Source organism: Caretta caretta, chromosome 7, assembly GCF_965140235.1.
Source record: "Caretta caretta isolate rCarCar2 chromosome 7, rCarCar1.hap1, whole genome shotgun sequence".
Lineage (NCBI taxonomy): Eukaryota > Metazoa > Chordata > Testudines > Cheloniidae > Caretta > Caretta caretta.
In genome coordinates, this window is record NC_134212.1 from 7,871,050 (window position 1) to 7,884,027 (window position 12,978).

At 48.1% G+C, this 12,978-nt stretch overlaps 1 protein-coding gene across 5 annotated transcripts in view; it reads left to right on the top strand.

Annotated features, from left to right (window-relative positions):
* Window positions 1–12,978, top strand: part of LOC125640305 (monocarboxylate transporter 2) — a 63,185-nt gene that overhangs the window by 12,649 nt on the left and 37,558 nt on the right. Inside the window, exon 2 of one of the 5 annotated variants that reach the window (XM_048858746.2) lies at window positions 5,719–5,978. The exons of the other annotated variants lie outside the window; for them this stretch is intronic. Within the exon in view, the coding sequence (XP_048714703.2) occupies window positions 5,762–5,978 (217 nt within the window). The 5' untranslated portion in view covers window positions 5,719–5,761. The remainder of the gene's footprint in view (window positions 1–5,718; window positions 5,979–12,978) is intronic. 5 annotated transcript variants of the gene reach the window in all.

Sequence of the window (12,978 nt, forward strand, 5' to 3'; positions counted from 1 at the left end):
GTGTGGTTCTTCTGACTCTTAGAAAGGAGACCTGCCCTGTACCATCTAACAGACCACAATATTGTGATATGCTAGCATGTCACTGCACAGCATGATGATACTGCATAATAACATCATCACGTTATGTCAAAAAAATAATCACAACAGGATGCTATTCCACAAGCCCTGAAGGTGATTTTGGGTTCCATTTACCCTGATAAACACTGTATGGTCCCAGAATTCCTGAGAATAGAGATTGACTTGAGTCACCAAATTCAGATTGATAACTGTATCTGCATGTCTCCAAATCCAGATTAAAATGTCTCTGGTGTGGAGATGGGTTTTGGTTTAGTGTGTTATACAAAGAGGGACTAGTTGCAAAACTCAGATCTGGATGTGAACTGCCACAAAGTTTGGAGTGGTTCAGAAATAGCTGCCTTATCCCAAAGGTGGTAGATGGGGGGCCTTGAGGGCTTTTTATTGATCTCAAAGGGCTTTGAATCAGGCCCTTATATAAACCAGAACTGAGGAGGCAAAGTTGGACTAAATACGGGTGTGAGAAGGCAACCGAAATTTACTGGCAACTTGTGCTGCTGAAGAATTAAATTGTTACCAATGGGTTTCATAAAGAGAATTTTGATATGTAGGGATATAAATATAATTATGTATTGCACAGCAAACTGCTATGCATAAACATGGTGAGATATAACAAAATGTAAATGATATGCTGTTATATTACACAAACATGCATTTGTAATATGAGATTTTTAGATTAAAAGCAATCCATGTGCAGTTTTATGAGAAGGAAATTAGTGTTAAAGGAGATGTTACCTGCTTAACAGAAACATTGATTTTTCTACTCAGACAAGTGAAGGGATACTATTTAACAAAATCTACAAAACCATTTCTATGTTCACCTTATCATAGAATATAATATCTGGGATTTTGTGATAAATATTTTAAACTTTCTATAAATTCTCCTATCTTCCAAGGTCTGAGGTTTTCCATTTAATCTCAGATTTTGTAATCATGCAGAAATAACATTTATTTATATGTTTTAAAGATACCTGGTTATGCAGAGCAGCTGGCATAAAAGAATATTAAACAAATAACACAAGACCCAAATGCTCTTTGATTCATGATTGTTTTGCATTTTACAATGTTTATTTGGGCAATTTAGGATGTGTGAGGTGAGTGGAGATGTGGCTTGCCTGTCATAGAAACTAGGGTGGAGCCGGGCTGCTGGAACAATTTTTATAGTAGGGATGCTGAGAACCGTTGAACCAAACGGCAAACCCTGTAGATAATGGAAACCACTTTGAACCAGGGGGTGTGGGAAAAATGGAACTGAACCTTAAGAGAACATGCAAAAAGAAAAAGAGTACTTGTGGCACCTTAGAGACTAACCAATTTATTTGAGCATAAGCTTTCGTGAGAACATGATCGATCAGGCTTTGGCCCACTGTTTAGGCAGTTAGGTTTGCTTTTATACATACATTCCATAGAACTATTTAAGTTCTTTTATTAAAAATAAGTGGAAAATAGATTATATTCAAAGACCAATTATTTTGTGCTTCAAATCTTTTCTTTGGCAACATTTTCAAAACTTTTGTACACTTTTTTTTTGGGGGGGGGGGGGCGGGGAAGTTGTGTGGCCCTCCCTAGTACTATAAACGCCATTGCCTTTTAAAAAAAAAATGGAAAAAACAGCTTTTCAGGGGGAAGTGGCCTTGCCGTTTCTGCAGCCGGCACGCTGCAGCCTTGAAGGGCTCGGGCGCGTGAGAACGAGAAAGCAAAACCGCCCCGAGGCGCGGTGAGCGGCGCTCACCCCCGTGAATGAAACCAAGCAGGGGGAGCCAGCGAAAGGAAACCAGCAACCCAGTCACAAAAACCCGCTGCCCTTCACCGCCCCTTTGGCGATTCTAGTAGTGCGGGGGGGGTACTTGGCAACCCGGGTAAGGAGAGTGCGGGTGACTGGTTCGGGGCCGTGCCCCTTGCAGCCAGGGTTCCCGCTTTTCAGACCAGACCCGTTGTTTTTACAGCGCACCAGGACGCCCCCCCCCGGCCCCCCAGCGAGCTTGGCGGAGGCCTGGGCAGAGAGCTTGGGCGTCCGGCGAGTGACTGGCAATTTCCCGCGAAAGGGAGAAGCGGGGTGCCCGTCCTGCAAAGACCTCTGAAGGCGCGGGGCGCTCTCTGGAGCTCCCCAAGCCCGCCGGCCAAGGGGCGCCGAGTCTTTCCCTTCCGCGCCTCGCCCGCCCCGCAGCGCGGCGGGGGCCGGGGGCCCTTTTAGCGCGCGCAATAAAACGGATGCAACCGGGGGCGCATTGGCACCGCCGCTCCAAAGCCAGCTACGCTCCCCCCCCCCGGCCTGCACCCCTGCGGGGGGGAGGGGGGGCTTGCTCTCCGGCTGGGGGTGCGATTTTCAGCCCCATGCAGGGGCAGGGCCTGTGTGTGTGTGTGTGTGTGTGTGTTGGGGGGGGGGGGTGATCAGCCGCTGCTCCTGCCGCCTGGGGTGGGACTGGGAGGGACTTGTCCCAGGGCAAGGGAGTCACTAGGAGTCCCCCTCCTGCCTGGGCTCCCCGCCCCCCTCCCCGCCCGGGTCTGGGCCGGGCAGGCTGGAGGAGAGACCTTGCTCCCCGGCCCCGCCCCCGCGGGGGGTTTCTTGTACCCCCCCCCCCCCCCGCGCGCCGGTTGCGTTGAGATTTTCCGCCCGCTCTGGCGCTTTCCAGGCTCAGCGCGCAGGTGAGTGGCCGGCCCGGCGCGGGGCCCCGGGGAGCGGCTGGCGCGGGGACGGGACTTGCCGGGTGTTTCCCGCTGGGAACTTGCTAGCGAGCTGAGCTGGTAGCGGGGGTGCCCGTGCACGTGGCCTGCCGGTGGCCTGCCTGTACAGCCTGTGTGCCACATGGCACATGCGTGTGTGTCCGCGTGTGCGCTCTGCACCGCCTGTGTGCCACACGCCTCTGCCTGCTTGTGCCCCCGCTGCGCGGCCTGTGTGCCACACGCCTCTGCCTGCTTGTGCCCCCGCTGCGCGGCCTGTGTGCCACACGCCTCTGCCTGCTTGTGCCCCCCGTGCGCGGGCTGTGTGCCACACGCCTCTGCCTGCTTGTGCCCCCGCTGCGCGGCCTGTGTGCCACACGCCTCTGCCTGCTTGTGCCCCCCGTGCGCGGGCTGTGTGCCACACGCCTCTGCCTGCTTGTGCCCCCCGTGCGCGGGCTGTGTGCCACACGCCTCTGCCTGCTTGTGCCCCCTGTGCGCGGGCTGTGTGCCACACGCCTCTGCCTGCTTGTGCCCCCTGTGCGCGGCCTGTGTGCCACACGCCTCTGCCTGCTTGTGCCCCCTGTGCGCGGGCTGTGTGCCACACGCCTCTGCCTGCTTGTGCCCCCTGTGCGCGGCCTGTGTGCCACACGCCTCTGCCTGCTTGTGCCCCCTGTGCGCGGGCTGTGTGCCACACGCCTCTGCCTGCTTGTGCCCCCTGTGCGCGGCCTGTGTGCCACACGCCTCTGCCTGCTTGTGCCCCCGCTGCGCGGCCTGTGTGCCACACGCCTCTGCCTGCTTGTGCCCCCTGTGCGCGGGCTGTGTGCCACACGCCTCTGCCTGCTTGTGCCCCCTGTGCGCGGCCTGTGTGCCACACGCCTCTGCCTGCTTGTGCCCCCTGTGCGCGGGCTGTGTGCCACACGCCTCTGCCTGCTTGTGCCCCCTGTGCGCGGCCTGTGTGCCACACGCCTCTGCCTGCTTGTGCCCCCTGTGCGCGGCCTGTGTGCCACACGCCTCTGCCTGCTTGTGCCCCCTGTGCGCGGCCTGTGTGCCACACGCCTCTGCCTGCTTGTGCCCCCTGTGCGCGGCCTGTGTGCCACACGCCTCTGCCTGCTTGTGCCCCCTGTGCGCGGCCTGTGTGCCACACGCATGTGCCTGCTTGTGCCCCCTGTGCACGGCCTGTGTGCCACACGCCTCTGCCTGCTTGTGCCCCCTGTGCGCGGCCTGTGTGCCCTAGGCACATGCCTGCCTGTGCCCCCTGTGCACGGCCTGTGTGCCCTAGGCACGTGCCTGCTTGTGCGTGCTAGGTGCAGTAACCGGCTTGTTTCTGGTGTACCCTGTGTGTGCCACATTCATGTGAGCTCCATGTATTATCACAGTGCCATACGGATGTACCTGTGGGGGTGCACTCTGTGTACAGTGCCGTGTGTGTGAGTCCAGGGTGTTTGCCCCATATCTGTGTAGCCTGTGCACTGTGTGTGTTCCATACGCCCATGTGCTTCGTGTATTATTGCTGTGCCCTATGCATATGAGTCCTGTGTGTGCCCTAAGCGATGTATCTGGTGTAATCTGTGTGCTATGTGCCTGTGTATGTCACAGATCATCCGTATACTATATGTGCATGTTTCTTGTATTGTTTCTGTGTATCCATGTGCATTCACAATGCCTGCATGTGTGCTGGGTGTGTATGTGATTCCCATGTCCTTGTTCTATGTGTATTCCGTCGGCATGTGCTGTGTGTTCTATGTGCATGTGCATTCTTTGGATGCAGAGGTGTTCTTTGCATATGCATATCCTATTGTGTTCTTCAGGCATGTGCATTACACATAATAAGGTCCTTGAGTAAGAATCCTTTGATCTGATTTGCCCCTGGTGTGTTCTGTGTGTATGCACGTGTCCTACGTGTAGTCTGTGTGCATGATCATGCATGTGTGTGTTGAGTGTGCATGTTCCCACAGATGGTTCTGTAGCAGTCACGCTGTCTTTGTGCTCCTGGTGGCATTTTCAAGCTGTCCCTTTCTGCCTTTTCCTGCTTATGTGTGTGGTGGTGGTGGTGATGATGGGGGGGTTCAGATTTTCCCTGAATACACACAGCAGTAGGAAGGAGATACAGTGATACAATTCTGTTCTTTCCAAAAGAGTGGAACGTTAAACACAGAAGGAATTTTTCCTGGATTTGCATCCCAGAGTGAGCCAATTGAAGCCACTGGAGTTGCAAAGGGGTGTGGAAATGGTCAAAATTTGGGCTGTTATTCTTAAGTAAAGCTAAGATTTTGTCATGATATTTTTAGTAAAAGTCACGGACAGGTCACAGGCAATAAACAAAAATGAAGGAAGCCTGTGACCTGTCCCTGGCTTACTAAAAATAATTGACGAAATGGGGAGGGAGGAGGGTCCAGCACTCACCGCTGCTGGGGCTCCAGGGGCTACCCACAGTATTTCTTCCCTTTCCCCCCCCACCCCCCAGCTGCCTGTGGCAGTTCGGAGCTGCGGGCCCACAGCTGGGAGCTCCGGGGTCCACCTGTGGCGACTGGGCATCTGTAGCCCCGCCATCCCGGGGCTGAAGTGGAAAATGTCACAGAGGTCTCTGGAAGTCATAGATTCCATGACTTCTGTGACCTCCGTGACAAAATCTTGGCCTTAGTCTTAAGTAATAGCCACCTCCAAAAGAATAATTATGGAGATGCCTGGTATCTCATCGGTCCTAGGTAAAAGCGAGTGGGGCAGGTAGAGTCACTAGGGGAGGGGTTGTTAATAGATTTAGAATTAGCTGCTATCCATTGCCCTGAATAACCTACAATGTGATTTATCTAGGAATTGTGTTTTTCTAAAACAGTGTTTGAAATTTCTGTTGACTCTGCTCTCGTAGTTGCAAATTTTCCAAACCCTGACCACCGCGATAAAGTGAGTGAGTGAGAGAGAGAGAACTGGCTGTGGAGAACTTGCCCAAGGACTAACTTTGTGTGTGTACACTTTGTTTTTCAGGGCTTCCAGAGGAGTGCTTTCTGGGCTTTAATTTAGCCTGGCCATGTCGCCTCCAGCTAACACAGGCCTAGCCTACACCGCTCCTGATGGGGGATGGGGCTGGGCAGTAGTATTTGGAGCGTTCATTTCCATTGGATTTTCATATGCTTTTCCTAAAGCCATAGCAATCTTCTTCAAAGAAATCCAGGATTTCTTTGGCACATCCTACAGTGAGATTGCATGGGTGTCTTCAATTATGTTGGCCACTACCTATGGTGGAGGTGAGTACATCAGAAATACCCAGTTGTTTTTGTTTTCTTCTAATAAGGGAGTACAGGTACCTACAGATTAAAGAAACTGTAGATTCTGGTTGCACTCTGTTCATGTGTGTGTTGGAGTATCATGCATCTTTTAGAAAGCTGTACTTGGATAATGAAATAAAAAATCTTGTGTTGCACAGATCATGTTTAAGATGCTGCTTTGAGTAAAAAATTCAAAATGTGACTTGGGAGCCTAAATGCCAGTATCAAAAGTGATTTAGGGACAGATTTTCAAAGGTATTTAGGTGCCTAAAGATGCAGATAGGTGCTTAATGGGTTTTGTAAGCACTTACATTAGGCACCTAACTCTGATTTCAATGGAAGTCAGGCACCTAATCTACTTAGGCAGCTTTGAAAATCTTGCTAGGTGCCTTTCTGCATCTTTAGGTGCCTACGTAACCTTTGAAATTCTGGCCATTGGGCACTTTGGAGCCTAAATCCCATTCACTTTCAAATGGGCTCTGAAGTGACTCAGTCCCTTTTGAAAATAAGACTTTGCCTCCGAAGTCAGGTAGGTGCTTTTGAAAATTTTACCCTTTTATAAAGCATTGTGGTATTTATTTTATGTCTTGTTCTAAGACTTTTAAATGTTGCAGTATGTTTAAGAGCTAAGCTATGGTGATTATAGATCTGCTTGGTAGCGATTGTCTTTGTAGAATTTGCTGTTGAGCAACCTTAACTCTGACCCACCCAAGTGTTTGTTTGGGGGAAATTCCCTGTTTTGTTAAATAGGTAGATATCAGTATTGATAGGTAAGTCACATGGCCAGTTATCAACATTAATGTGCATTATCCTTCCAATGTCCCCCATGGACTCCATTCAGAGCTGTCATCCTCAACATCCTATTGCCTGTGTGAACAGGTGCAATATATGGGGACTCAGGGCGGCCGTGGAAGGAGAGAGCATGGGTGTAGCATGGTTGTGTGTGTGTGGGAGAACATAGGTGGAGTGGGGTAGTGAGAGGGGAGTGCGGCTGTGGGGGGACTTGGGCTGCATGGTCAGGGATGGGGAGAAGTGGGGCTGTAATGCCAGAAGGGCAGAAGGACTGAAAGAAATGAGCAAAAACCAAGTATGTCAATGCTGGAAAATATCAAACTGAGTCGAGGGACATGGGATGTGGGACTCAAACCTAAAAAATATTAGCCCCAGGCACCAAGTTCGTGCCATGCCCAGCGGCCTCGGGTGTTTGCAGGTGACTGGCCTGAGTGATCGTACTGAGGGCACAGGATGTGTGGGGTTTAGCAGCGTTGCTCAATGCACCCTTGAAACTGCACTCTTCTGTTCTACGGCAGTGCAGTCTGGTAAGTTTTCTGCTCAGTCTGATGGAACATGCAGGGTTTTCCTGGCACGTGTGATGTTTTGGGTGTCCTCTTTTATCATTACACGGTTGTTCACCTTTGCCCCAGTTTGCGGCGTACATGATACCGAGATGGTTTTCTGCTTGCTACACACTATGAGAACAACCTGTTTGACCTCATGTTTTGTCTGGCTTCACATACCCAGAGCAAATTTTACATGACTCCTGGCCCTTTATTGGCAGGAACTTGGACTTTGACTCTCTCTGCCTATGATAAAGCACCTGTTGAGTTCCATCCATAGGAGTCAATGAAAGCCTGCCCCACTTTATTTCCCAAGTGTGAAGGAGACACAGGATGCCTGCTTTGACAGCGTGCCGGAAATGTTTTTCCTTGTTTTGGCCTCGATGGGTAACTTCTCCCAATCAAGAGGGCAGCTGTGAAACAATTTGGCCTGTACAGCAAGGGCATTAATGTCTTTGGGAGTAGCATTGTCAAATGTCTAAGGCCTTGATATGATGCCCATGGAAGTCAATAGGAGTAGCTGGCTATGGTGTTTGGGCAAAGCCAAACATTGGGCAGAGCAATAAATGAAGCAGTCCCCTGAATTGTAGCTTATTGTTTGTTGGGACCGGTTGTAAGTTCTGTAATACAATAGCAATAGCTAGTCACCCTCATCAGCTCACTGAACAGAGCATATTAGGTAGTTGTTACTTTTTGCTACTTCCATCATAACAGGCTGTGAACAACCTGGGCAGTCTTTGATAAAACTAATGTAACGGCATGTCAATACTGAATCCTGAATAGATATTACAGGTGGTTACTCCCATTTTTTATGGCAATAAACTGTCCCTTTGCATTCTTTAAAAATAAAATGACTACAGTTTTCCTCCCTCGTGGACTAATGCACTCTGGGAAGTTTAAAGGCATACACACGCTGAATGCTCTAGGGCTTGTATTTGTTGACCTAGTGCTTGATTCAAAAGCCCATTGAAATCAATGGGAGTCTTTCAGTGGACTCCAGTGGGTCAGTCCCATAGAGCCCAGCCTTGCAAGGACCTGGGCACATCCTTCCATGGGCCCGTAGGGCTCTCCTCACCTCAGAGGAGTGCTCGGAAACATGCAGGCCCATTAGCGCCAACTCACAGGAAGGATGTATAATTTTTGAAAGGTCAGTGGTCGGGGTGATGTTCACACGGTAGTAGTTTGGCAACTGAAGCTCTGTCCCACCAACCCCAGGCATAGCTACCCTGCCCAACCCCCTTCTCCCTCACCACAGTAGTCTCCCCATACATGAAATGCATGACTTGGCAGGGGCTGGGGAGTGCTGTGAGAGGTTCCTTTGTTCCCCTTGATGCTCATTATTTGCTGTGCATTTAATCCTTTTGCATTGATATTGATAAATAAACATAGAAGTGCAGGACTGGAAGAGACGTCGCTAGGTTATCTGGTCCAGTCCCCTGCACTGAGGCAGGACAAGGTATTATCCAGACCATCCCTGACAGGTGTTTGTCTAACCTGTTTTTGACAGTTTGGAAGTTGACAGTTTGGAAGTTTTTTCTAATGTGTAACCTAAATCATCCTTGCTGCAATTTAAGCCCATTACGTCTTGTCCCATTGTCAGTGGATAAGGAGTGCAATTTCTCACCCTTTTCTATATAACGACCTTTTACTTACTTGAAGACTGTTATCATGTCCCCACTCAGTCATCTCTTCTCCAAACTAAACAAACCCAATGTTTTCATTCATTCTTTCCTCAAGTTTTCTAGACCTTTAATAATTTTTGTGGTTCTCCTCTGGACTTGTCCAGTTTGTCCACATCTTTCCCAAAGTGTGGTGCCTAGAACTGGACACAGTACTCCAGATATCAGCATGGAGTAGAGTGGAAGAATTACTTCTTGTGTCTTGCTTACAACACTCCTGCTAACACATCCCAGAATGATGTTTGCTTATTTTTGCAATGGTATTACATTGTTGACTCATATTTAGTTTGTAACCCTCTATAACCCCCAGATTCTTTTCTGCAGTACTCCTTCCTAGGCAGTAATTTCCAATTTTGTATTTGTGCAATTGATTATTCCTTCTTAAATGTAGTACTTTGCATTTGTTCTTATTGAATTTCATCCTATGTAGTTTAGACCATGTCTCCACTTTGTCAAGATCATTATGAATTCTAATCCTGTCTCCAAAGCATTTTCAGCCCCTCCCAGCTTGGTATCTTATGCAAACTTCATAAGTGTACTCTCTATGCCATTATACAAATCATTCATGAAGATGTTGAATAAAACCGCACCCCGGACAAATCTCTGAGGGACCCCTCTTGATATGCCCTTTCAGCTTGACTGTAAACCATTGACACTGACCATCAGACATTGTAATCATAATCAGGCATCTTAGATGCTAAAAACAAGCTCTCTAACTCAGTGGTTCTTAACCTATTTACCATTGTGGGCCACATATGTGGCCCACAATGTGTTATGTGAGGTGAGGGCCGAGGAGTGAGACTGTGAGAGCGAATGTAGAGCTGTATGGCAACATAGTAACTGAAAAATGTTTCACGACCATTTTATTAGATTTAACTCTTGTTTTAAAATCACACAAATTAAAGTTGGCTACTCAAGCCTTCTACATTCTTCTTGGTTTCTTGTTGTACTTTTGCACAACTCTGTTAACAAACTTCTCGAATGCAATGCGTTCATCTTTGGTGGCTTCTCATGTGTCCAGTACTTCCAGTCCTTCAATTGATCTGCTCATTAGTTCATTCACATGATCAGGCAGAAGGCGACTTCTTTCAGAACACAAAATTCTATTCAATGAAGAAAAAGAACGCTGAACTGTAGCTGTTGTGACTGAGAGTAGCAAGAGATGAGTTCCCATTTCTTTCATCCCAGGAAACATAGCACAAAGATCAGGTCGAGCCACTAGAGATGGTAGTAAAGAAGTTGAAGTCAAATCTTTGTTCATTCATGGTATGACATTCCACTCTGTGATCAGATTCTCTGTGTTGTCCTGATCACTTGGCAGCCCCATTGCTGGTAATGCCTCACTTCACTCAACTCATAGGTGCTGGGGATGCTGCTGCATCCCCCTGTCTTGCAGTGGAGTCCATTGTCTACAGGGTTTACAGTTTGGTTCAGTGGCTCTCAGCACCCTCACTCTCAGCACCCCTGACTAAACTGTTGGTATTTTATATTTTATACGATTGGTATCTGTAAAAGCTACATAGAGGTTGAGTAGAATCCAGAAGTTGCTGTTGTAGATTTGTAAGAATCAAGTCTGTGTACTTTTTCAGCTGGCTTAACAAACGCTTCTTGTCCTGAAAAAACAACGAGGCATCCTTGTGGCACCTTAGAGACTAACAAATTTATTTGGGCATAAGTTTTTGTGGGCTAGAACCCACTTCATCAGATGCATGGAGTAGAAAATACAGTAGCAGGTATATATATATATACATAGTACATGAAAAGTTGGAAATTGCCTTACCAAGTTGGGGGTCAGTCTAACGAGACAATTCAATTAACAGTAGAATACCAAGGGAGGAAAAATCACTTTTGTAGTGGTAATGAGGGTGGCCCATTTCCTGTTAACTGAATTATCTTGTTAGACTGACCCCCCACTTGGTAAGGCAACCCCCATCTTTTCATGTACTATGTATATATATACCTTTTACTGTATTTTCCACTCCATGCATCTGATGAAGTGGGTTCTAGCCCATGAAAGCTTATGCCCAAATAAATTTGTTAGTCTCTAAGGTGCCACAAGGACTCCTCGTTGTTTTTGCTGATACAGACTAACATGGCTACCACTCTGAAACTTCTTGTCCTCTTCACCTAAGGATTCAATATAAGGGCCTTCATTAGTCAACTTCAGGACTGATGTCTTTGCTTCTTCCAGTACGTTTTCAATGGATATCTTTCTGATTGATCCAAGTGTAGCTTCTATTGCTGGAGAAAGATCTATGACTGTTGTAGCAGATGCCTGGATGGCATTGTTTAATGACCAAGTCTTAACAGTAGACTTATAAGAGAGAAAGACGATTGTATTCTCTGAACATAGTAGCCATAGCCCACCAGCCTCACTACTTAGATCCGTCCCATCTTGGTAGATAAAGCCAGTAATAATGGTTGCATTAATTTTAAGAAAACAGCCAAGGATTGCGCATGGGAAAGCCAGCAAGTTTTCCCAGTTTGGACTAATTTGAACTTCAATCCCAGAGAATCGTCTGTTTTTTCCAAGATGTTCAGTCTTTTTGGACTCTTCTTGAAAAAAGAATATAACAAAGACATTACATTTATAACTCTTTAAATGCCTTTTGAAGATTCTGCAGCTCGTACTAGTGCTAGTTGAGTAAATCACAAAATCATAGGACTGGAAGGGACCTTGAGAGGGCGGAACAGCAGCATCACTGGCTGCACAAGGCAGTGGAGCAGGGGGAGGAGGGACACCCCTGCTCCAGAGGAGTCACCAGGCTGATCATCCAACTGCCCTGCTGTAGCTCGGGTCCCTCTGCCCTCTCCAGACGCTGCTGCTTGCCTGCTGCCTGCCGCCTCCGTCAGCCCAACTGGCTCTTGGCAGGTCAGGTGGGAATCAGGCAAACCCTGTGCACGGCGCCCCAAAGGCCAGCCCGCTTCCAGGGAAATTTGCAGCTCCATCAAATGCTCAAGCAGCCATCTGTTTGGGGTCCAGTTTACAAGCATTTAACTCTTCTAAGATGTGGAGTGTCACAGATGCAGCCAATGTATCTTCTATAACCTGCATATCTAGAAATGCATCTACTGGTCTACCAATGATATCAAGATAATGTATACAATGACTTAATACTTGATGTCTATTTGCATCGGTGCATTCATCAGCCATGTATGCAAATTTTTTGAATGTGGTGAGAGTTCTTCATTTTCTCAGCTGCTGAGTTTTTCAATGTTGCATGGCATGCTTCTAACCAGTCAGTTGTGTTTCTTGCAGAAAGATAGTGAGCATTTGCTGGTCTTGTTCGGAAACAGTGTCCAACTTCAGGGTTAATAAGTGACAATGCACTTAATGTTGGCCTCCAGTTTGTAGTGTGTGGTATCTCTTGCTTAAAAAGAAAGTGTGATGCGACAGCCATGTTTGTTCACATAAACTGTCTTGTGTCTCCAGCATTCTTAACAGCCTCATTGAGCACTTCTAAAATTGGCTTTGACAGTGACTGGCTTATAAGCCTTGGTGCATCTCGATGTAGTCAAGATGTCATGTTGGTATATTCTTGGTTCTTGGAATGTTTTTCATTTTGGTTGGTTTGACCACTAGGGGGATGAAGGGGGAGTTCAGATTGAGTGTACATCCCTCCCCACCCAGGGGGAATTCAGTGGCAGCCTTTCCATTGGCTTCAGGGGGAAGCTGGCCTCCTGTCCACGAATCTCCTGTCAAGGAGCCCACATCTCAAACCCAGGCCCGCCGAGTGGGAGCCTTATCGTCTGTGCTACTGAGCAAAATGCTGCTAACACTCCGCTACCAGGAGCGGCACAGGTTGACTCAACCAGGTCAGATGACTAACGGCAGCCGGCTGATTGGGCATCACCGGGTGCAAAGCTTCCTGTTCCTGTCCCATCCCTCGTCTGAGCAACTAGTCTCTAAGCCTGTTACTGCCTAGACCTCTGAGACCAAGTTCCTTGCTTCCCTGCCTGGTT